The sequence below is a fragment of the Ptychodera flava genome, chromosome 21 (assembly GCF_041260155.1).
Source record: "Ptychodera flava strain L36383 chromosome 21, AS_Pfla_20210202, whole genome shotgun sequence".
NCBI classification, from domain to species: Eukaryota; Metazoa; Hemichordata; class Enteropneusta; family Ptychoderidae; genus Ptychodera; species Ptychodera flava.
The window spans coordinates 28,589,130-28,616,081 of record NC_091948.1 but is presented as its reverse complement, the minus strand read 5'-3'; the positions used below and the strand labels follow the sequence as shown (position 1 = coordinate 28,616,081).

Genomic DNA, 26,952 nt, shown 5'->3' with positions numbered 1-26,952 from the left:
GTAAAACAAGCTGACAGGAACATTCAATTACTGTCTCAGCAGATTTCTGTTGAAGAAATATTTAATGCATTTCTCAATACTCTCGTCAGTAAATTCAAATCATTACTTTTGTTACCAATACCTGTGTGAGGAGATAACACTTACCGGAGTTGGACATTTGGAGGTTTGTAGTCAAGTATATGGATAGTCTGATCTATAAAGGTTGTTTCTTTTCCAGGCTTAGACAACAACAGACGGACGACATATATTGTGTTGGATTGAAGAGTTGCTGTATTCAACTCCCACATAATATTATTTTTATAATCATGAAGGTACATTCCATCATTAAAACACCCTCCTAAGAAAAGATTGAGACAAAGTAAGTGGTGAAAAATTAACAATAATTACATTAATTGAATGCCTGTCACAAATACGTAGGATTTTATTTGTAATGTCATAGAAATTAAGTTACTGCAACTGTCATCTGAATTTTTCATGTATTTTTAGAAAAGTCTGACTTTGGAAACAAGAATTCAAATCTGTATTAATTTACTCATTTGAGTGACAAAAAGTTCAAGTCTGCAAACCTCTTTAAAATTCAAACTGTAACAGACTGAAAGAAACCATTGGAAGGGTGGTAATATTTGGTTTTTGATTCATGGCCCCTGCAAAGTTTGGGCCATACATGGAATTTCTGTACAAATGTCAGGGAACTCATAAGTGTAACACAGTGGGCATTATTGAGGTGTAAACTGAATATCAGTAGCCCTAGTGTTATTGTTTAAAAGATCTAAATTTCATTTTTGCAAATATATAATTTCCTTTTCTCAAAGTCAGTAAATAATTGAGTCAGTACTGTTCAACCGAATCTAAGGTTCAGTTATTTGCCTGAAACATGTTTGTCAAAGACACAATCTTAGTGACCTTTCACATTGGAGTCTATGTGAAGACATATTATACCAGTAGTTATTGACAGTGTTTTCACATAAGTTTGTTACATTAATTTTTATTACAGTGCTATTCATTTTACCTGAACGTGGAGTCATTGTAGGATTCGCAACTTCTGGAAAAGCTTCACTTTGCTGCCTGCACAACCATTGGAAAGATAAACCAGAGTGTGGGTCTTCAAAATCAGGGTCCTCTGAGTCAGATGCATCAAACTGTAATGTTGAATCCCACCCTGAAAATGCAAATTATTCAGCTTTTGTTATAAACTTATTATAAGCATGTAAAAGCCCCAATAGCTGCGAACTACATGATTTTTTTTTCATGATTTTATTTTCAAACCAACATTAATTGGTTCGTGTAAATGTGCTGACAGAGGGACATGTCCGTATCACTGCTGCCTGATTTGGACCATGACTACATATTTTAACAAGTTAAACAAGATGCTTCGCAAAACCCTGCTGAGTGAAATAGTTCTCGATTATGTTGCGTAAGAGCTTCTGCGCTACCAAAACGATTGAGAAGTGAAGCGTCAGATCCAAAATTGCTGAAGTGCTTTGCCTTGGAATAGTTAGTAATTCAATACCGAATTGAGATTACGTCCTACTGTTTAGTATCATTATACTCAATTTTTCTTTGAATTTCTTTTGTATTCCATTTGATTGTGCTAATTTTTGAAGATTGTTCAATGAGTCCAGCTCTGTCTACTAGGTTATAAATTTTCCTTGGGATCTGAACTTCAGCTTAATATCATTAATTCTAAGTTTGCATGTGGTCAATTGGGACACAAAATTCCAAGTGATATTAACTAAATACCTACGTCTTCAAGCACATATTCGTCTCCAAATCACTTTTTTGAAATTGTTGCCAGTTATTACTGAGCATGCTGAGTGTGCCTCGTACGTCTCTTGGGTTGGATAAAGGTCATGACCTCAGACGCGGTCTATAAACTTGTCTGAGCGAAAAATTACTTTACATATGTACCACAGTTTACTTGCATCGAAGCCCGCTCGTACTACAGGTATTTGGACTGCAGTGCAATACCAAAAACATTATGCCATTCCTTTATGTTAATGAGTATTTACCAATTTTGACCCGGAACTATTTTTGTTGGAGTTTGAGTCTCAGATTGGCAATCAGTCATTGATGCTGCAGATTGAAAAATGTAATAAAATAATCACAATCATATACCAATCCATAATCCAATAACACTAGGTCAAAATTTGTAAGACAATAGTTGTAAACATAGACACAAAACAGCACAGAACAGACAGTAAATAGACGGTACACAAACAAAGGCCCCATGTCACCGATGCCATCAGTAATCATTTAGGCATCGAATATTTCATTTTTTTCTGCATTTTGTCATCACAAATAATTGGTAAAGTGTAAAATGTATGATAACTTCGCTGCAGGCTAATGTGGTTAGTTGATTAAAATTAGTTCAGTGTAGAAAAGAAGGTAGAATAAATTCGGATTGGTGAGTAAAAAAAAACGATTCAGTACTTTCGATAGGATTTTCTGACTCGATGTGCAGCGGATTCTTTTTCACCCTGGAGTGCCGCGACAAAACGTAATGGGATGCCACACTGTTTGATTGACAATCTTGTGAGACGAAAGTTGCAATTTGTGAACCACTCACAGACCTTGTTGTTGATGAACTTCCCCCCCACGTGGTATAAAATTGAGACAAATTTCGGAAAGGGCCAATCGATCATGGCGCAAGTTTTAGAGAAGACAATCATATCGAGGGATATGGGAGGGCTCTATTTTTAAAATATCATCCAATGATAGTTTGAAGTTATTTTATAGACATCCTGAAGGAAAGTCATTCATTGATGCCAAGTCACAACTTTGAACAAATTAGCGAGAGCCTGGGGCCGGGGATGTTTGAGTACAATCACCCGGCCTCGACAATATTTACCCAGACCACTCCAATGACCAACCTACCCGAGTGGTAGAGGCTACGGATTCGCAGCAAGAAACAAGCATGATGACATTTACCGTACTTGTCATGGCCGACAGTATGTTGTTGTAATCTTTATTTTCTCTGTCACATGATTGGTTTTTGAAAATGGCTGGAAATCTAAAATGATGGTAAGACGTTTGAATTTACATGCCACTTTTGACACTTATGACAGTGTTACACACATTTTCAGTCTTTAATGGGTCTTATTCAAAGAAAACTCTTGGAAAAATGAGAATATTTTGACATGGGTTCATTACATATTCCCAGCTACTGGGGCTTTAAAAACATTTTTATGACTTTGATCAGTGCAGTTACTAAATCATAGACTTTTGAAGTTGTAAGATAAGGGAATTAATCTTATATTTGTAATCCATTTTCCTAATGATTGCAGGCTCCTGAGAGCACACCTTGCAACCTTTAATTAGCATTTGATTCAAAGCTTAACTCCCCATTAATAAGACTCAATCTCATATGATATGTTTGCAATATTTCTAAACATGACAGTGAAATATAATCTTTGGATTTTTCTTATTTGAAAATTCATACAGGACTTTGTTGAAACCTTGAAGAAATTCATTCTGAATTCACTTTCAATTTAAGCCTTAAACACTATTAAAAACACCAAAGAAAATGTATTGTGCCTATGTGTCTGATTATGGTATCAGTTAATGCCAAGATGACCGTGCCTTTACCTTTCCTACGCCTGCCTATCTGCTTTGCTCTGTCCCTATCAACCTTTTACTTTTCCTACACACTCACTCCTCTCATATTCTTGACGTCTGACTTTTATTTTTCTCTCCTTTGTGGCACCTGCCTCCTTATCTCTGAATGTAGTCTGTTCACGCCTTGACCTCTGACCTCCACACTTCCCAGGCACAATAGCCTCTCCATTCCTCCTCTCCCTGAGTTTTGCTTTACTCCACGCTTTCCCTTTGTGTCCTTCACCTCTATCTGCTTCCACTCATGCTTTCCCCTCGTGTTCATGACCTCTGACTTTTAGTTCTCGTCCCCCCTGCAGCTTATGCCTTTGTCTTCCCTAATATATCTCTGTTTATATTTCGCTCAGCCTTGACCTCTGTTCAGCTCACTCACCCTCCTATTTCATTCCACCACTGCTTGTTGCCACAGTGCACATCGCTACGCTTTCTCGCCCTCCCACCCACACCTTTCAATTTTGAAGCAGCTTTGTTTTCATGTTTCGGACATTTGGCATTCATACTCATAAGCAGTAGGCAGCCTCTTTTTAATTTCGGCTATTTCGACACTACTGCCTGCTGCACTCACCATTTGTATTTTGCTAGTTAACGGAAAGGAACGACACGGAGACAAGTGTTTGGCCGAAATCCGGGGTTATGCCTGTACTGCCATGGCGGGGGCAACGAGGCGTCATAGCGGCCTGGATGGCGGTACCGGGTTATTGGTACCGTGCATCGGGCAACGTGCTACCAGTCACCCGCAGCAGACCCATGTCGACAGTACCCCCCTGGAACTTTATTATGTAAAGTTAGCGATATAGAGACATACAGTATCTTTTATTGTGAGCTGCTAGCCTGCAGCGAGGTTTTTTTTTTTTTTCTAGTGGAGGGTGGGTGGGAATTTTGTGGTGTGAACTTGAGCGTGGCAGAAGTTGAAATGGACGATCTGTGGCTTTGATCATACTGATATGCGCATGGATAATGACGTGGCAAGGGTGACGCAAGTTGTATAGATAACGATTTGAAGGCGGTTGGTAGATAAGGTTACGTCTCCAGTGCATCCAGCAAGCAGTAGAAGTAGTGGTGCATGGTGACCCATACTTAGCAAGGTCTAGACCCTTCTCCGGCCCCGTGTCCCTCCAGACGTTAACAATGATTATAGCAAAGCCATAATCACCCATTAACGCAAAGGAACAACACGGAGACAAGTGTTTGGCCGAAATCCGGGGTTATGCCTGTACTGCCATGGCGGGGGCAACGAGGCGTCATAGCGGCCTGGATGGCGGTACCGGGTTATCCCGTGCATCGGGCAACGTGCTACCAGTCGCCCGCAGCAGACCCATGACAGTACCCCCCAAATTATGGCCAAACCGCGGGCATGCATGACTGCGGTGCGGCAGTAAAGCAGCCCCCCCCCCCCCCCCCCCCCCCCCCCCCCCGTGGTGACCATGCGTCATTGGGAGATTTCTCATAGTATAGGTTCATTGTTCCTAACGTTTCATGTCTCTATAGTTCATGTAGCGCCATTACATCGTTGGTATTGTCCACCGAGAACAGAGTCCTACGTCAAATTGTTGGCAAGTTGCGAGTACCTTCGGTACTAGATAGATAAGTTTATTTCAGTACTGATGGCCTCCGGCCAAAATGTACAAATCAAAAAGCAAAAATTATAAACTGGTCGCTAGAAATGTACAGATGACAGCAAGGCAACGAATAGAAATATTATCTTAATTATTAATAGTGTCATCTCTGAGTTTTGTTGCATAGAAAATAAACCTACTGAGTTTCCTTATTGTAGTTGTATTATGAGATGATAAAAGTATCTTAAACTTATGTACAAGAGGTGGATTAAAGTAATATTGTGGAATGTATTTCTGTCTCAGATTGTTATACATTGGACAGACAAGTAAAAAGTGAAACTCGTCTTCAATGTGGTCTCCTTCACATAATTCACATATCCTTAATGCCCTTGGAATATTGTTCTTGCGCCCGGATTCAATTTTCAAATTATGGGCAGAAGTTCTAAATTTACATAGTGCAATTTTGAAGATAGCTTTGTCAATACAGGTTAAATATGGTTCTAAAGTAAGGTCTCTTTTAAAGGTGGCATATGTATCTAATTTTCTTGATGCATTCATTTCGTCTGACCAAAGCTGTATATCTATATCTATACAACGCTGTTTAAATGTTTTCAAAAAAACAGTCTCGTTCCCAACTCCTTGCTGCTCCCACACTTCTCCAAAGCCATAGCTCTGGAGCAAATGCTTAACATCATTTGCCCAAAAGTTATATTTTTTTACACCAATATTCTTGAGTTGAAAATCGTAACATTTGTAAATGAGTCTATTTTTATCCATATTTACAATTCTTAACCAATATTTGATAATCTTACAAAATCTTGGTACTCTCAACGACATTCGACCCAATTCCCCTCTAATGGCAGCAACTGAAGTATTTGTATACAAACTAAGTATATAGCGCAGCATACTATTGTGAACCCTTTCCGTATCTTTAGCAGGATGAAAGCCCCAGATTTCAGAGCCATAGAGGAGGATTGGCAAGATTTTACTATCGAAAATTTTTAGAGCTAGTGTTGGTTGAAGGGTTCCAAACTTACACAAACAACTTTTCAAGCTGAAAAGCGCCCTGTTGGCCTGGTCACTCAAGCATTTCTGAGCTTGGAACCATTGGCCAGTCCAGGATAAAACGATGCCCAAATAACTTTGAAAAGAAGTAACTGCCACCCTTTTCCCGTCATAAAACCACTTCTCATAATTCTTCAGGCTCCCACCCCTCCTAAATACAATAACTTTAGTTTTATCAATATTAACTGACAGTTTCCACTTACTACAGTAATCATACATTTGTTGAATAAACGTTGTAGACCAATTTTAGAACTACTAGTCAAGGTAAGGTCGTCTGCAAAAAGTAAATAAATAATTTTCAAAACACCAATATCGACTCCAGAAAAATGTGTACTTTGTAGTGCTTCCCCAATGTCATTTACAAACATAGAAAACAAAATAGGTGAAAGCACTGAACCTTGCTGGACACCATAACTACAGGTAAATAATCAGTAATACAATTCGGTGTTCGTACACAGGATTTGACATTTTGATACATCGAGAAGATAATTTTGTACATTTTACCGTTTACACCAGATTTAAGTAGTTTGTAAAACATACAGTAATGGTCAATTCTATCGAAAGCTTTCTCGAAGTCAATGAAAGCTACATACACTCTGCCCTTTTTATTTGCTAAGTATTTTGAAATAATTGTGTAAAGAATAAATAGATTATCAGAAGTACAGTATGATTTTCTAAAACCCGCTTGTTCTTCAACGATTGGAGAGTTTTCTTCTATCCATTTATGCAATCTTATATCAAGAATATTACAAAAAATCTTCCCCATTATTGGTAACAAGGTAATACCTCTATAATTACTTGCAGAGTTTCTGTCTCCTTTTTTGTAAATAGGAACAATGACACCTTGCGCCCATTGAGATGGGAAAATTCCTGCTTCAAAGACAACATTGAAAAGTTTACACATCATTTCTTTCATGACAAGTGGACAATTTCTGTAAAATTCTGAACTAACACCATCGATACCCGAGGCTTTGCCTATTTTAAGCTTATTAATACACATGTCGATTTCATCCAAAGTGATTGCAGAATTCAAAATATCTAGGTTATTATAACCGCTTTCTTCTCCCAACTCCACGTTGTCAACAAAACCCTTAATTTCGTCATAAAAATTAACAAAACTATCATTTACTAGACCTGGTGTATTTAAAAGGGATTTAAAATAATCCAACCAGTCATCAGTTATTATTTTACAAGAAGGTGGAGTTGGCTTCCCCTTCACCAATGACCAAAAATACCTTGAGTCCGTTTGTTTGGCCGCATCAACTATTTTTTGAAGATTATAACTCTTGTGACTGTGTTTCTTGTATGCGACAAACTCTCGGTACTCACGCTTACATTTTTTCAATTCTTCTAAATTACATATTGATCTATTATTTCTGTATCTATTTACACAAGCATTTAAAGTATGTTTAAAATTCTTACACTCATTGTCATACCATGAATTCCTAGAGCCCGTTGCAAAGTCATTTTGTCTAGGAGCACAGTTACGAGTATGTTTCATATCATTGGCCGCAGATTGCAACATCTTCAAAAGGCAGCTAGCGGCCTCATCAATATTAAAATTCGACACATGTAACTCAAAATTGTCTATCTGTGCTCTAGCTTGAGTGGAATCCCAGTATGAAAAAATTGCTCAGACTTTTCCTTATCCCAAATATATTTGACAAAGCTTGTAACTGTGTTCGGGTTGTCAGTGTCATCACCGGTACTATCACGAACATTTTTGTACAATATCTGGCCCTGAAAAATTGGTTACAACATCAAACAAAAGGGGTTGATGGTCTGACTCAACTCTGACATCAACTTGAAATTGTACAATATTGGAAAAATTACACGGAAAGCTTAACAGATAATCTATTACACTGGATCCTGAGCCACTTACAAATGTAAAATCCCCACTTCCGTTCTGCTTACACAACCTACCATTAACAATACGCATGTTAGTGGTTTTACAGAAGTCAAGAAGTTTCTTGCCAAAATTATTACACACATTATCTTTGTTTTCACGGATTGGTACATCCATGTCAAAATCGTTCAAAACAACACTATCTGGCCATACATATCTGGATACATCATCATTTGTAAAATCCGGTTCGTTCGCTGTGCGGGCATTAAAATCGCCACAAATGTAATATTGTGCAGAGGGAAATTGTACAAAAAACTGTGCTAACTCATGGCTTAAAATATCAAAGGTGCTCCCCGAATCATCACTTTCAACATTTTCGGGTGGAATGTACACAACAGAAAATATATATACTGGAACTTGTACAGAATTTTCATTGTACATAAACACCCAGACAATATCATTAGACTTGCTGCAAATAAACTTCACCTTAAAGTCTAGTGATGCCCTGTAAAAAACGACTATACCCCCAGGGTGTCTTCCATACTTTGATTTTTTAAAACCTGGTTTTTTGAATGATTTAAAGCCAGGAATAACTATGCTTGAATCTTCTGAAATCCATGTTTCTACCAGATAGATTAAATCAAATTGTTGAAGGTACATGACAAAATCAAAATCACTCAGTTTTGACACTAATCCATGGACATTCCAAAAAGTGCAATGCAAGTAATGCTCACTTATGTGATCACAATGTGGAGAAATGATACATGTTTCATTATTGCAATTCTTCTCTCTTTGACCTTGGCCTTCCTCCTATCTGCGATCGCGGTTCACTATTCTATCGGATAATGGACGGATATTGTCTCTCGCGCTATCATAGACATACAAGATACCGTCTATTTTCAGTTTATCTTATGATAGAAACGCTCTCTTACCCTGAGCTCTTGCTGCTGCTAGGTGGTGACCAAGTTTTCGCCGAATGTCTCTGACTCTTTGGGTAAAATCTTCCGTAATCTTGTAATCGGTGTCTTTCAAAATCTTAGCTGCTTGATAAACTTGAGTGCGTTGCTTGAAGTTAGCGAACTTTGCGATAATTGGCTGCGGTCGTGAACGCGCACCCGAGAGACGATGTACCCGGTCAAACTGTATCGTGCTGCCGTCAATTCAAGATTATCAGTTATGAATGATCTCACTTTGGTTTCGGATTGTTCCCATGTCTCGTTCTCTTCCTGGGCTATGCCTTTAAAAAGAAGATTTTCTCGTTTTAGTCGCCCCTTTATGTCGTCCAATTCATTTGTTAGCTCGCTGACTTGGTCGTTGAGGTTTTTATTCTCCTCTGACAGCCGGGCAGTTTCTTCTCGAGCTTCATGGAGTTCTTCTTTTACGTCTTGTAGATCTTCAGCGATATTATCAATCTTTCTGTTCAAGTCGGTTGCCAGTTTGTCCATTTTTCTACCGAGGTCACATTTTACGTTACGTAACTCTCTCATAACATCTGCAAGTTCAAATTCGTCTTTTTCTGCTGGTGTAGTTGATTCAAAAGTCTTGTTTGTCTTGTCCTTCTTTTTTCTGCTTGTTGTTGGTTACTTGAATTGGGTCCCGGATTACTCTCGATGTCACCGGCTAACAGTAACATGATTATCAGCACAAGTCGAATAGCCAAGCACACAGCGTTGCCGTTGGCGCCATGATGGCGGACACCTGTCCCACTCGGTGGCTGGTTGAAGGTACCGATTCTCGCTCTCCACACTTCTATGTGCACTCCCATTTCCAAAAAACACTGGCAGTGATAGCAGAATACTTTAAGTAAACAGTCGTAAAGACTGTTATGGAAAAGGTTCCATATAAACACAAAAAACAGAGCAAAAGTTGAGACACGAAGTGAACGAAATGTCTCTACCTGAACGCCCTCTAGCGGCTCCCGGCTACGTCGAGGGTCTCCTATGGTGTCGTGATGTAGATCTGGTACGCGTCACTCCTCCATCTGCCCAGTGTCTTTATGAGCCAGCCTGGTAAGCCGGCTTCGGCGGTGGTTGTGGCAGCACCACCGCGGAAGCCGTGTCCCCAAATTGAACAGGCGACTAATATTGGGTACATCTCTTTCCATTCTCTTGCCATCCCATGGCAGAGGTGTCACGGCGAGTGGGCCAATTGTGTGGGCCAGGTGCAGTTCGTTTGTTATTGCGGTGGAGACGGTATCCGGGTTGATCGTTGCTGACTGGCGTTGCGGGTGTAGCGCGGTGTTTGGTTTTCACTGGAGCTGATGTCGGCCAGGCCTCCGGCTTGTAGGCGGCAGCTTTGGAGGCGATGAAACGAAGGTAGGTGGTCATGGGGATCGCCAAATGTGGGAAGTAGAATGTTCGATATAAGAAAAAGACGAGGAAGCACTCTGAAACCAGGTGTCAAAGTCGTCGATAGTTTCCCGCTTCACCTCGGTTGTGAACATGGCTACGCCACGGTTGTCTGGATCAAAAGCTACTTGTGTCTTGGTAGCCTGGGTTGAGTTGGGAGCTAGGGCATCCGGGTGTAAGTCACCAAATTCGATGAACATACCGAGGTTAGCCAAGGCGTTGAGTGTTGATTGATCGACGTATGGCAGTAGCATGTCGGCTGAGGGTATTGCTGCAGAGGATTTGCCCGTTGGCCCGGCGCTAGGTGGTGGGCGCCATGGCGGTGCATTGTGACCGGCTGGCTCGGCTGGGCGGGTTGAGCGCAGGGCGCAGCCATATTGTCCAGGTTGTTGTTATGAGGTGCGCCGCCATCGGTAGGGTGATGTGCGCAGCGCCACCACTGGTGGTCGAGTCGGGTGGGGCAGCTGTAATGGCGAGTTGATATCCATTACGATTAGCGAGATGATTACTTGGTTGGGCTTGGGGCTTGAGTAAGCACCGAGCTGGACGGAGCGGCGAGCGTCGTCGGCCCGGCGGCGATGAGTGAAGCAGGTGATAGTGCACCAACGACTGTATCAGTTGGCTGGACTTGCAGGTTGGGCGTCGGGATAGGCGCCGGTGTTGTAGTGTTGGTAGTTGGCTGCCGTAGTTCCCGTCGGATTGAATCAACGGCACTTGCGATGCCGGTTTCTATTAGTTGGCGACGTGGTCTGACATACCTGGATCAGCTGCCGCTGTGGCGGTTGTCGGCACGCCGCTGGCAGGGTTGGTTGGTGTGGTTTCCGTCGGTACTGACTGGGGTACTAGGTATTTGCCGAGGTGCGCTGGGCGTCTCTTCGCCCTCGCCGATGTAAGGGTGGCCGCCTGTGCGTGGCCCCTGCTTTTCTTCGGTTTTGGCATGGTGAATTTTGTGGTGTGAACTTGAGCGTGGCAGAAGTTGAAATGGACGATCTGTGGCTTTGATCATACTGATATGCGCATGGATAATGACGTGGCAAGGGTGACGCAAGTTGTATAGATAACGATTTGAAGGCGGTTGGTAGATAAGGTTACGTCTCCAGTGCATCCAGCAAGCAGTAGAAGTAGTGGTGCATGGTGACCCATACTTAGCAAGGTCTAGACCCTTCTCCCCGTGTCCCTCCAGACGTTAACAATGATTATAGCAAAGCCATAATCACCCATTTCTGTTTTATTCTTTGGTTTTGTTTGGCTTCCAATTTTAGAGTGTAGGGGGATTTGCTGACAAGAGCACACGTGTCCCACTCGAGCACCAGTGCCTACACCATGAGGGAGTCGAATCAGACATGTCTCCCATCATGGGGTCTTGGTAGCCATGACGCTGCTTGTGGGGCTTCTGCGTTCGGCAGGTATACTCAGGTAACACGCTATCACCTCATGATGCTACCCGAAAGCAGGGTTTCATCATGAGGGAGACCGAGGCTAAGACCCCTGCTTGTCATACCTAGATTCGTCGGACCCCAGACCTTTTGACGGCATTACTTAATGTCTCTGTGTCATATATCATTCAGCATTAACTTAGTGCATTTATAGTTTGCACTTTAAACACTTGACATTTTTCCTTACAAAATTTTGGTCAAACAAGTACAAATACGACCTGGGTGGATCTGTTTCCCAATTTCCTCCACTTCCTCACTCGAGGCCACTAAACAAGACCAGCATTTACAGTACATCTCCCCTTCAACTTGAAATGTAGTTTTGATATTAATTCCCTTTATGCTTACTTTTACAATTATTTTACCACAAAGGTAAGTTGGGGTCCATATCAGAGGTTTTTAAAACTAAGTGCTGCGTACTCTTAGCTCTGAGGAAATATCTCTCAGAGAGCCCCCCAGAGATCTCAGCTCAGTGGGATCTGAGATTTGAAACACTTAAAAGTCAACTCTATCTTAATTTCTACCAATGTTAATTAACTGTAGGCCTTGCTGATGTAGTTTGGTATGATGAAGGGAGGGGACACCCCTGATAGATTTGGCTTTGTCTGACAATGCAGACTGCATATAGGTAGCCGTAACTCCCAAGGCTTCACCAAATGTTAACCAATTTTGAACAAGGCTAAGAAGGGTACTTTGTGCACATATGCATGTAAATTTGTTTACAATTCAATTTGGCTGCTACTTTGTTCTATTTCATGTTTTGATCAATTTCTGAAAAGCTTCAAATTTCATCAGAACTTAGTAACAAATAAACTATGTCTGGATCATGCACTTCTTTTTTTACCAAATTCATTAAAACTTGCAATAATGGCAGTGTATCCAATATGCATTTGTTATTTTATAATTTGTCCCATATGCATGTTGTGTAATGATATTTATATAATTATGCAAAATAATAAACATGAAATGCGGCATAAATACACATAGCTTTATGCCTATACTCTTTTTTTGCAAGATTTAATGTGGCTGGTAGTTGGACAATATATTATGAACATTTTTCATCATTAACTTTTTTTACTTCAATCTTGGACATTATTGCTGTAAGTTTATAACTTCATTAAAATTATTATTATCAACATTAACAGGTGTTTTTGCTTCATCATTTGTGCACATTTCTCATATTTACCATATTATGGTCATTACACATGTCAATTAAAGTTTGGTTCATAAACATGATTGGCTTACACTAAATAACAGGTGCTTCAATATTTGACCAGTTCAAAGCCAATTTACAAATTGTCAATCTTTTAATTTTAGGGCTAGCCGATTCTGCACTCTTCAGATCTCAATTAATTACTTGAAATTGTAAGGGATTCTGGGATTTCCAGGATAAAACCATATTTTGGCACACATTACAAATTACTGAACTGTTTGACTCACCTGTACTTCTGAATGACCCACCACTGATCCTGGGTATTGGTTCAGATTTGATAATTTCAAGCCAAACAATGTCAGAGTTCGATGAATTTCTGTCATTTGTGTCAATAATCCAAACTGTAAATTTAAACATGTACCATCCATAGTCCAGGGAAAATCCAGGAATTTGAATGTCCTTGAATGTCTTTGTGACTTGGAGATCATATGCTTCCATCGATGTTGAATCTTCATTGGAAACTGTGTAAACCTGCCACTGATAAATTGTGGTTTTCTTGTGTTGGCAATCAGTTTTTAGATGAGCAGATAACATGAAAGGTGCATACTTTCTGTATTTAACAGCAGTTGTTAAGTTATAGCCACCACCTTTGATTTTCACAGCTGGTGGAGGACAGAATATATCCATGATCTTGACTTCTGATAATGCATTTAAAGTACTTCCTGTAACATTTGCTGTGTATATGCCAGTTTCATTGTAAATGTGCCTTATGACAACAGTATTGAATGACATCAAATTCAATGATATCTGCTTTCTTCTTGTTAAATAGCTTCTGATATCCATGCTACTGGCAGGCCAGAAAAATTGCAAGGGAGAACTGTTGTCACCAAAGTCTATCCAGAATTCTGTCAAAGGTTGAACAACCATGGTGAATATGAGGAAGGTCAAGTTTTCTCCTGGTTTCTGGGGTCCTGTATTCAGGACATGTATTACTGGAATATATAAATAATGTATTATGCATATAAAAAGATTGTTAAGACACACAGAAATTGCTTAGAGCCTGAAGGCAAATGATAGTTGAGTATTGCAACCACATGGATTTTTAGCTCCGCTGTCAGGGATGCAGAGCTTATCAAATAGGTTGATTTTCCGTCGGCGTCCGTCTGTGTCCGTCGTCGTCAACAATTGCCTTCTCCTCTGAAACCGCAAATCCGATTGCTTTGAAATTTTATATGCAGTTCACTTGAGGTGACCTCACTTAAGTTTGTTCAAATCGTTGTGACATTTGCATATTTGTATTTTTGGGGCATTTTTTGCTGTTCTTGGTAAAAAATCTTCTCTGAAAGCGCTTGTCCTATTGCTTTGAAATTTGATATGCAGTTTACTTAAGGTGACTTCAGTTAGATTTGTTCAAATTGTGGTGAAATGTGCATATTTGTATTTTTAAGGCAATTTTTGTCGTTTTTGGTAAAAAAATCTTTAAAAATCACCTTCTTCAAAACTACCAGACAGATAGCTTTGATATTTGCTACATACGTCCCTAGGGATGATCGATTTCAGATTTGTTCAAATTGTGCAGAAATATGCAAATTTGCATTTTTAAGGTAATTTTTGCCCTTTTTCGGTCAAAAAATGTGTTTCTCTAAAAGTACTGGTCTGATAGCTTTGAAGTTTGGTATACAGTTTCTATAGATGAACTAAGTAAAATATATTGAATTTCTGATGAAATCTTTAATTTTGTATTTTTTGGCAATTTTTGCCTTTTTCGGTCAAAAAGTGTGTATTTCTAAAATTACTCATCTGATAGCTTTGAAATGTGGTATACAGGTTCCTATAGATGAACTAAATGATATTAATAGAAATTATGATGAAATCTGCAACTTTGTATTTTTGGGGCAATTTTGTCCATTTTGAAGTCAAAAATGTGTTTCTCAAAAAGTACTGGTCTGATAGCTTTGAAATTCGATATGCAGGTTTCTACAGATGAACTAAGTAATATATATTGAATTTCTGATGAAATCTGTAATTTTGTATTTTGGGGGCAATTTTTGCCATTTTTGGTCAAGAATGTGTATTTCCAAAACTACTTATCTGATACAGATAAAGTATCGCTCAAAGCTTCGCTTTTTTAGCCTCATTATCGTTTCCGTATCGTTTCCGTATTGTTTCCGCATCGCTAAACCCCCAATCAAACATCGCTCACTCGGTTGTTTTGTATCGTTTCCGCATCGTTTCCGTATCATTTCCGTATCATTTCACTAGCGCATCGCCTCATTCCCGCCCATAAAAGGTGTGTCCTTTCATTTTAAACTTGCATTGCGTCGACAATAAAAAGAACGATACGCGAACAATTTATTTTTGCAATATTCGAGATTGCAAAAATCGCGATCTTTTGAAGCTGCAACCATGCATAATCGCTCACCATGCTTACTGCTAATTTAAACGACCTTTTGCCATGACCTCTATCAACAGCTGAGCAGGCCTGCTGTAGTGTTTGCGCTGGTGCTCGCCACACTCGCAAAATGCGAATAAATTTCTCATTTTGCGAAAAATTTTTGAAAGTCATTAGCCACGCTTGCGAATTGAATTTTTCGCCCCAAATTGTTTGGACACATTGTCGGATCAATCACTCAACTTTGATCGCCTCTGCACTATTACTTCCGGGTGCTGGAAGCGACCCGAATACTCCGTTCACCAGTATAGGCATGTATATATTTTAAAGGGGTGAGCAAATTAACTACCCCGAACTCACGGGCTAGCAGTTTTTACCGCAGGGCAAGTAACTTTTGGTACCTCTACTAGCCCGGTGGGCTATGGTATGAAGTGTAGGAGACAGCTGAGGAGAGTAGCAAAGTCGATCAGGGGCAAACGACATGTAGAAACGCATTGCCTGCGCAGCAAAATGAACACAGAGACGGACGTTTCCGAGCCTATGTAACTGACATGAAATTCCTCATCTAAGTTCGATTTTAAAGCACGTATGCAATTCTGGGATGAAGAAGACGAATTTCTAGGAAATTGCAGCTTGAATTTAATCTCAGAAAAAAGACAAACAAACCATACGATTTGACGTCAAGCTCCGTACAAATTCAACTGAGGTGGGTCTACAGTACATCATGCATGCACTGTGATTAGGCCTAGCAGCACGCAAAAACACAGACCTTTCAAAGATAAAAATAAACAATACAGCAATGAAATTTGTTGTAGTCATGTGTGAAATGCCTCCAATAAAAGGGTCATTCATTTGGATCGTGCTGTGACACATGAAATCTCTCTTGTCAAGAAAGACCAGATATGAACTGAAAATGCTCACGTGTTTCATTATATATTGCATTTATGTGCAAGTTTGAACCTTTGCTACATGCTTTGCTACATTTAAAGTGTTATGATCAACACAATGAATTTCACCACAGATCAATTCTAAAGGTCATTAAGTATTCAAATATGTAATTAGCTGAAATAAAAATAATTAATTTCTTTGAGTACTGTCATTGTATCACAATATAGCATGTGTAATTACCTTTGGTCAAGTCCTTCAAGCTCTATATGCCAAACCGTGAAAGCTTGTTAGCTATTTATGCAAATTATGAATTAGCTGACATGAAAATGCAAAATGACTTTCAATACTGTTATAACCTGGTATAATGATCAATGTACACAGCATGTTTCGCCAAATTTTATCAAGTAAATGCCAGTATATATCCCTAATTTGGAAGGTTCATTAAATATGCATATTGGGAATTGGCTGAAAAAAATGTCAAATGACTTTCAATAATCTTGTATCATAGTATCTTTAATGTACATAGCAAGTTTTGCCAACTTTGGTCAAGTCAAAACAGATAAATATCGCTAATAAATGCGGGATATCGGACCGCAGGCGGGCGAAGATTGCATTATAAGCGCGCCAACCCAAACTCACTGCATGGACATCACATTTACGAATCGAAGTCCAAAGTCAACTACGTCATTGTTAGAATAAGAGAGGTTTTCCATGACACGGGAGCATACCACCACAAATTTTGCACAGATGGCGTTGCACTGGCATTGAAAAAGGGTGCATGGGAGCATGGGAACGCGGGCAGTTTCCCTCGCTATGGGTAGGAAATGCATTGAGCAAGACACACTTCCGGGTTCGCAAAAAAACGAGGATCCCATTTACGGGGCGCTCAAATATAACTATTTGCTGTGATACATAGCAGAGGCGTATATGTTTGTGATGCTGAGAATAACATCAGTAAATAAATGACGGGTTTTAAAAGTTGACGTTTTTTGCGATGAAACAGACTTCTGAAGGTAGCTCGCTTGGGGAACACGTCATCCCGGCCGCTGTCCGCTTTGACCCCAGTAATTCACACTGGTTTTGGTCGGCCCCAGGTACCCAAGTCACTTCGACCCCGTCACACTTTTGCCTACATGTCCACGGAGACAATTCAACATGTTCCACAACAAAGCCAAGACAAAATTGAAAATATCAATAAAATGGCTTCACAAAGGCTGAAATACACGATACTCGATGAAGTATGAAGTTTATGAAATGAAATCAAAATTGACAACACAAGTGTTTGTCTCGGGTAATACCACTTGAAGTTGAACAATTCTACAGACTGTTTCCATACAGTACAGTATTTGTCAGTGACAAATTAATCTTTGCAATACATTTTTTTTGCGATGAGCTGGAAATTTGATTAATATCGAGTTAATGTACATAAATATTCCGTTATTTACTGGGACACGTTTATTTTCTCGATCCGCTATCTGCGGACTACGTGCTGAAGTACATTGACTGTTCATGTCAACGATCGTTTCTCCCTCTGCAGAGTTTCTGTATCCCGTTCAACAACGCTGTACCTCGATCACACGATAGTGACGCTATGTAGCTGTGCAGTATTGAAACTTATCATAAAATGGCCACCTCGTCTAACAGTAACACGTATTGTCGGGATTATCGTACGGAAAAAAGACTGCCAAAGTAAGACTTATGAATCTTCATCAGAATTGAACACATCATGATTGTACACGAGTATCAACCGTGAATGCACGTTGAGCTCGGCAGTTACACAAGCATGGTACGCTACATGCATAGCCCTACGAGTATGGCGACAGTGTCCGGCTTTGGCTACGCCGCCTACCGGAGGTGGGAGGCGGCGTAGCCAAAGCCAGACACTCTCGTCATACTCGTAGGGCTAGCTACATGCACTGCCGCGATGCCGATCGTATGCATTCCAAGGCCTATCCCGGAATTTGTTTCACAAACAACCTCAAAGGAGAGCAAACATACTTCTATGGACAATGACGAACACGTTTCTTGGCGAAGCAAAATCAAAACAGTGCAGAAGTACATGAAGTAGGTCATGACCTTGGACTCTGTGCACGAACCTGATTGGACACTTCAATACCTTTGACCCAAAGTTATTATTCATCAGCACTTCCATGCCATGAGGCAAGGTAGAGAACGTATGTACTCATTTCTGGCGATCGAGCAGCGAGGGAAACAATCAATTACCAAGGATAAAGCTAATTTGCTAAACGATATTTTATCTTGAATAGTGAGTTGAATGAGTAATAAAATATCATATTTTTAATGTTCAATACGAGGTTGAAACACGGAGGGACCGTGGTTGAAACCAGAGCTATCCAGCTGTTAGCCCTGCGTAGGATGCTGTGTGTTCCGCTACAGCTATAGCCCCGCTCACCACAGCCCTGCAAAGACCCGTACGTAGAGTTGGTGACTTCAAATCCATTTTTGGACTTGACGTAAAAAGCCAAATTACTGCCGAAATTCAGCGTTCTTGGGCCCAAGTCGTATCCCTGCCTACCTCAGCTACTCGATCGCTTCCAAAAATGCCAGTCTTTTATTCTTTTTTCGTAAATAACCGTCGATGTCGGCAACTCTCTCGCTAGCCCTGCGTACGTACGCACTGTACGCTGTGTGTTAGGAACGCACACAGGAAATGCACAGCGTACACTGCGTACGTACGCAGGGCTAGCGAGAGAGTTGCCGACATCGACGGTTATTTACGAAAAAAGAATAAAAGACTGGCATTTTTGGAAGCGATCGAGTAGCTGAGGTAGGCAGGGATACGACTTGGGCTCAAGAACGCTGAATTTCGGCAGTAATTTGGCTTTTTACGTCAAGTCCAAAAATGGATTTGAAGTCACCAACTCTACGTACGGGTCTTTGCAGGGCTGTGGTGAGCGGGGCTATTAGCTGTAGCGGAACACACAGCATCGTACCGCAGGGCTATCCAGCTGTAGCCAACCTGGACAAGCACATTTCACAGCGCCCTCAAACAGTCGATTGTTTTCACTTGTCATACGCGGCGTAACAGAAAAATTAAAACTTTCATAACTTCATTAATATCCAAGCTACGCCCACCAAAACCTTTTCAGTTCTAGCCATTTGAATTCTGAAGATGTCTACCAAATTTGACTGAAATACGTTCAGCCGTTTTTGAGAAAATGGACCAACAGACAGACAGACACACAGACAGACAGACATCGCTGCGACATATGCTCATGTGTTCACACGTGAGCAAAAAATGATCGTCCATCGCATCGCGACGTTGACACAACCGCGCTGGCATACAGCTAGGGCGGATATGACATCAAATAAGGACTCTTCTATTAGGGAAGAGGGACCGAGGATTAAAAATACCACAAATAAGTTTGGTTTACTTGCAGTTCCGTCACTTGAACTTCCATTCTCCATTACTTGGTTACCCTTTATTGCTTTCTTTCATCAGTAAGGTAATCTTATCAAACGTATTGGGTTTGTAAATGTTCGTGATATTTCCTTAACCCCTTTCAACAAATAGTGCGCTCATCATGACGGTCCATGCTTTTGAATACAACACATGCATGTGGGAGTCAACCACCATGCACCATTGCGCATCGGACACTTCGATCGCATGGCATGCTACTTTGTGTGTGCTTTGTTGTTGTTGCTGTTGATGTAATTTCATTATTTCCACAATTATTACATGGGTATCAAGGAGCAGAATGCTTCCAATGCATAAAGTTATTGTATTCACAGAGAAATTCACATGGAGCTCCCGTGGTTGTAGGAAAGCACAAAAGCATAGTATTGTTATCAGATCAGGTACTGCAATGTTATATCATGTGTAAACGGTCATGCTCTACGCTAAAAAAATGACTGATTCGTAGTATCTTCAAAGACAGGGTGAAAAAAGTCTGTGGTATTTTGCTATAGTTTTTGGTACACAATTTTCATAAATTTATAAGTAAAAAATCCTTATGTCAGACGAAATTTTTCCCTCACATTTTGCAGCTGGAGAGCAGGCAGCGTAACCACAAGTCACAGGCAGGCCAGTGGAAACTGGCGGGGCTAGCAATTTTTTGTCTTCTTGCCCGGGTGTGTTTAGAAATGTTCCATGACGTCCAACATTGTTCACTTTGAATAACAGAGTCACATCAGTTGCACATCTTTATGTTTTTAGTAAAATATTTGCGTGGCTAATCAATTTTTGCTGTGGCTAATGTTTTCTTGCATGAATTAGCCACGCTAGCAGACCGTGGCTAATTTGAAAAAAAATCCTAGCGCGAACACTGCTGCTGTGTCATGTACTTATCTCAACAATGATATTTAGAAATGCGGAGACATGGCACAGCCCATTTTTGTAAGATGGCATGCAATGATTTTGTTGAAAGTTCTAAAAAAAAAATCAGAGCACAGAGGTCGACACGAGGTCGCGGCCATGTCGACCGACTCAATTTCTGCTTGGCTGCACGGAATTAAAAGACATCGGATGTGAGCGTGAAAAATCGATGTCATTTCGTCAAAAGTCAGCAAAAATTGAGAATATAGACAAGATTTCATCTAGTTAAAGGTAAATGATCGGTTAATAATTATGACTTTGAATGTCTCGGACGATGTGGGTACGTGATTTAGAGTGATCGGCGCGGCATGACATATGTAGGCCTACTCAGATTTAAACCGTATTCACACGGTGCGATAGTTTGCCTAAAATTAATTTTATTTTTGATGGATAATTGGTTGCGGAGAATAACTATATAGTATGAATTGCGTAGCAATTAACACTCGGAAGTTCCCGCTATAAGACTGTTATCAATGTGTTGTGACTAAAGGTCATGGACTTCCTTCTGTGTCATATTTTATTCACGTCAATCGAGTTTAAAGGTCACTGTGTAAAGCGTTAGGAGAATTCATGGCGGCATCACTGTATGTGTTAACCTAGTATATGATACACTGTAGTTATTATTTTAGCAATTCTCCTTACTTTGTATGGCCAGGTTTTTTCTTGTGCGCTTTCACGGACGTACATGTACATGTATTTACGCGTAAAAATACTAATTTCAGTCATCTAAAATGGTCATCCGCATACAGTACCGCACATTTTTGGGTTTCTAGTCAGCGGAAAAGTTGTCCCACGTCATTTTTTGACACTTGTCTCATCGGGCAACCGGTACTGGTGTTTCAGTTGCAGGTGCCCGAACGTGACTTTCACTTGCAACCGTTAATGTCTGTCCCTGGCAGAGTGCTATCTTGTTACAAAAATGTTCGCATATAAAATGGTATACAAACTTCATATCAAATAAAAGCAATTTGCAAAAGTAGCGAATTATAATCACAATATGTTTCAACTTTGTTCCCATTTTTGTGTGTTGAAGCAACATTTCATGAATGGATAACGTCGGACACATGTATTTGATCTTTCATTTTGTATACCTTTACTCTCAAAAACATCGGCAATGCCAGGCAGCGAAATTTCTGAAGATGGCAACTTTGCTGTTGCATTTTTGAGTGAATATACCATGGCCAATTGGGACCATGAAATTGACTTGATACGATGCAGCTGCGGAAGCAATGCAAGGCTGATACGGAGGCGGTAATGAAACGATATAGAAAATAAACAAACTGAGGCGACAGCGATGTCAGAAACGATTCGGAGGCGATCTAGCGGCGATGCGGAGGCGATCTGAGGCGAAGGTTTATGCCATACTTCATCTGTAGCTTTGAAATTTGGTATACAGGTTCCTATAGATAAACTAAATGATTTGTATTGAAACAATGACAAAATCTGCAATTTTGTATTTTTGGGGCAATTTTTGCCATTTTTGGTCAAAAAATGTGTTTCTCAAAAAGTACTGGTCTGATAGCTTTGAAATTCGATATGCAGATTCCTACAGATGAACTAAATGTGATATTTTGAAATTATGATGAAATCTGTAATTTTTGAATTTTTGGGGCAATTTTTTGCCATTTTTGGTCAAAAAGTTTGTTTCTCAAAAACTGCAAGTCCATAGCTTTGATATTTGGTAAACAGGTTCCAAGGGATTATTTTAATATATATATTGAAATTATGGTGACATCTGCAATTTTTATTTTTGGGGGCAATTTCGCCATTTTTGGTCAGAAAATTTTATTATAAAAAAAACTCGTCAGATAGCTTTGTTTGACATGTTCTTAGGGATGATCCAATGTGATATATTCAAATTATGATGAAATCTTCAATTGTGTATTTTGCAGCTATTTTAGCCACTTTTTTCTGGCCACTGGAATGAGCTATCAAAGATTTCCACCTTCTTCATCAACATGTGTCAAAATAGTTATTCTCTACATAAACACAGCGGAGCTATAGAGCCGTTAGGTCGCATTTTTAAAATGATGCATTGATGATGATTTCAGATACATGTACGATACATGTAGTCCTGCTGTACATTTAAAATTCACTTTGCCGATAATCCATTGATTCAGAGATTGCCATTTCTGAAGAAAGAAAATACCACACATTCATTTATTCATTCATTCCTTCACCAAATTTCTTTAATTTTTCAATAATGTTTTTGGCAACTTACTCATGTATGGCTCAGCCAGTGACAGCAGATTTGTGGTAGTCTGGCTCTACACTGTGCATGCACCATGTTTTTGTCCTACAATTTACGCTTTAAGTTATATAGACTGAAAATGGGGTCCAAAAATAACCAGACTTTAAGTATAAATTGTGAATAAGTTTTTTACTAGCAGCCACTACCCAAACAATTTTTCCAAACAGGTACCACAGAATATTAGAGTCTGTTATGAATGGGAATGAAACAAGTGAAACACATATATTGAAATGCATTCATACGCTAACATATCACCCTACAGTGAACTTACCAGGACAAGATACATTGCTAGGTCTGGCACATGGCCTTGTATCTATTTCTTCACCTGGGCAATATAAATATCGATGACTTTCTGATTTTGTTACGCTTTCACATACTCGTGACCTCCGATCAACGTTAGGTGGGCAAGGATCAATACCGATACATTCTGTCCAGCTGCCCCATTGACCCCATTTGCGACTCACTGTAAAATTGCAAAATTAAAAATGCAACACAAGTTGATGAATCCATACCCTGGTGGTGAAAATGTAAATTTAAACCAATCTGGACACCTTCATTATGAAAGGTCATTAAATTAGTCAATTAGTTATTAATCAACAGGATGTTGTTAAATGTCATTTGATTCTATTAAAACACTGACATCAATATCTGTACCAAGTTTCATAAAATTTGTTGCAGTATTTCTAGATGTATCACTCTAACTACTAATCCTTAGCAACTAACTGACTTGTTACTTCTACATGTCTTTGCATGCTGTTATTGCACTGAGAGTTCACGTACATCTGTACCAAGTTTCATCAAATCCAATGCAGTACTTCCAGACATAATCACGCTTATTAGGAAAGTTCATCAAATACACAAATTAGCATTTAATTGACATAGTTCTGCTAAGTGTCTTTGCACACTATTACTGTACTGAGAGTTCAACATCTGTACCAGGTTTCATTAAATTTCATGCAGTATTTCTGGACAAAGTAAAATAATTCGGCAAGTTCAGAAAATATGCAAATTAGAAATTAATTACATGAGCCTGCTAAATGTCTTTATACACTTTTACAGCACTTCTTGTTTAACATTTGCACCAAGTTTCATTATATTTGCTGCAGTATTTTTAGACATATCACCTTAATTATGAAAACTCATCAAAGTATGCAAAGCAGCAATTAATTGACATGATACTGCTTAATGTCTTTGCAGGCATTACAACGCTGTAAGATCAACATCCGTACCACTTTTCATCAAATTTGATGCATTATTTTTAGACATATCACACTGGTGTGATGACTAAAAAATAATTGGTTTGGACCATGCTGTGCATGTGAGTGATAAAATCACCCTTGTCAAGAGAGAAAACAAATGTGTATCGCCATTGCGGAGAAGTTGCTGGAATAGCATGTTGGGTATGGCGGATGTTACATCACAAGGACTCACATATTATGGATATGATATCAAAAGGACTCTTCTATTATGGAACAGGGGCCAAAGGTTAAAAAGACTGTGAAAAATTTGGTTACTTGAAGTTCTGACATTATCCTACAATATTCTGTGATGAATCTGTAAACCTTCCTGATATTCACAGTTAATAAAGTTCTTCATTTACTGGACATATTGAGCTACCGAGAGAATTTTGAAAATACTTTTCTAATGGAATGGGCATGCTAGTAAACCACTACAACAGAATTCTTTTTGCTCAAAGGATTCACTTAATGACAAAAGTCCTATTATTTTACCCACCTTGTTGACAACGGCCAGTACCTGTTGAGTCACTCCATCTTGGCGCACATTCTCCATTTGGACACACACCAGTTTCTCTATGACAGGGGGCACCATCTTTACAGTGACATTTGTAGGTACACAGCTCACCAAAGAAACCATCATTACAATTAAGAGGCACTGTACCAATTAGACATATTTATGGTTATGACATTAATTTATTGTGCATGCAAGTAGCAGGTATGAAAATAAGGCTACTAATTGTTGCGCTATATATTTTTACAAATCATATGACGATTTTGACAGAAGGGGAAAGGTATGCTAATTCAATGCATCGTACATCCAGACCAAAGTTGCCAGCTGTGCAAGTCGGGTAGGTAAATATGTCATCTTCTGAAATGTTTACTTTTGATCATTTTCACTTGATATAACTAACACAAACTAATCTCTGTGACTATCAAGTCACTCAGGCGAGCAATGAACTATACTCAGAGTTGAAGGGAATTCATGTGCAGAAGTCCTCAAGATTGATTTATAAATGGATTCATCCAGAATATAAACTAAATCTCCAAGGAAAAATAATTGAAAAAACAATGGCATTCCAGAGTACATTTTGTGAGGGAGTTGCGGGAACATTACGTACCCTGCAAGAACTCTCATCTCAGTTGTTGAGAGTGCAATATGTACTAAACAGATGTCCGTATGTTACTATGAGATTAATCCCCTGTTGTGTGATTGGACCCTTCCAGTAATGTGTAGTAACTTGTTACCAGATATGAACTGAAAATGCACCAATGTTTCAGTGTATGTTGTAGTTGTCTGTAAATTTTCACTTTTCTTTGACATTATTGCTATGAGTTTGTAACTTCACTAAAATTGTTATAATCGGCATCACATGCAGTATTCATGATGCATAATTTGAATTAAAAAAATTGTTAAGTACACAAATTAGATTAAATTCCTTTTTATGGTATCATATAATGGAATTATTACTTTATGTAGCAAGTTTAATTGCCTTTGGTCAAATAAATGTTAGGTGCAAATTTATGAAAGCTCATTAAATATGCAAATTACAAATTAGCTGACTTTAAAATCAAAAACTGTCTTTTACTACTACAAAAACACTGTCTCATTGATGTAATTAGTTAAGTTTCCTAGCTTACCTTCAAGAAAACCCTTCAAGTTTATTGAATATGCAAATTAGTTATTAGCTGATGTAAAAATACCCAAGGACTTTCAATAATCTTACATAATAGTATCTTTAATATACATAGCAAGTGTCATCAACTGTGGTCAAGTCATTGGAGATCGTAGTGTATATCCCTAATTTGGAAAGCTAATTTAATATGCAAATGAGTCACTGTAACATTTATCTAGACATTTATCTAATTAAAACAACAAGTGTCTTAATTAAATATGACGATTATTAATAAGCTGATATAAAAATGCAAAATGACTTTCACTACTATTATATCATATTATCTTCAATATACCGGTACACAAGAAGTTTCATCAAATTTCGTCTATCCATTCCAGATATTTATCATTAATTATTAAAGTTTGTTAAATATGCAAATTAGTGATTAGCTGATTTGAAAATGCAAAATTACTTGTCATTATTGTTATATTATAGTATCCTCAATGTATGTTTCATCAATTTTGGACAAATTAATCGGATGTATATCCCTGATAAGAATAGTTCAATATGCGAATTAATATCAGCTCCAAAAAAATGCAAAATGATTTTCACTACTGTTACCATCATAGTATCTCCAATGTACATAGAAAGTTTCATCAAATTTGGTCAAGTCAATCAGATATACATCCCTAATTTAGAAAGTTCACTAAATAAGCAAATGAACAGCTCCAACATAAAATTTGCATGACCTTGAAATATGTCATATGGGTCTTTCTAGAATATCTGTAAGAAGATTATCATTAATTATACAAGACACACACACCAAAAACCAATCAGTTCTTGCCATTCCTAAATGAACAGAATCAAATATATTTACCAGATTTGATTTTGATCTGATAAGTCATCTCGAGTAATCACACTTAAGCAGACATAAAGACACACACACAAACATAGGGAGATAGATATGAGTGCAACATTAGCTGATGTTTGTGAACACCTGAGCTACAAATGCAGAATTCAAAAATAGCGTCAATGACACCGTAGCTCCCATCCTGGACTATTTAGTGTTTGTTCTCTGGTCAGATATTTGAACATGTGTGAAAGGGATAAAGTGCATGAAGTGAAAATACTTAAATGTAATGTACTGGAGACAGTGAATATGTTTAGTGTATTTATTCAGAATATAAAATGGAAAAAATACAGAATTAGAAATATTGAATA

The 26,952-nt window shown here is 39.0% G+C and overlaps 1 protein-coding gene across 9 annotated transcripts in view; it reads right to left on the bottom strand.

Annotated features, from left to right (window-relative positions):
* Positions 1 to 26,952, bottom strand: part of LOC139121920 (polycystin family receptor for egg jelly-like) — a 302,374-nt gene that overhangs the window by 58,691 nt on the left and 216,731 nt on the right. For all 9 annotated transcript variants that reach the window (XM_070687234.1, XM_070687236.1, XM_070687233.1 and 6 more), the window contains 5 exons: positions 24,615 to 24,773; positions 23,152 to 23,343; positions 13,301 to 14,005; positions 1,010 to 1,159; positions 145 to 337 (listed from right to left, as the gene is read on the bottom strand). In XM_070687234.1, coding sequence (XP_070543335.1) covers positions 145 to 337; positions 1,010 to 1,159; positions 13,301 to 14,005; positions 23,152 to 23,343; positions 24,615 to 24,773 — 1,399 coding nt within the window. The remainder of the gene's footprint in view (positions 1 to 144; positions 338 to 1,009; positions 1,160 to 13,300; positions 14,006 to 23,151; positions 23,344 to 24,614; positions 24,774 to 26,952) is intronic.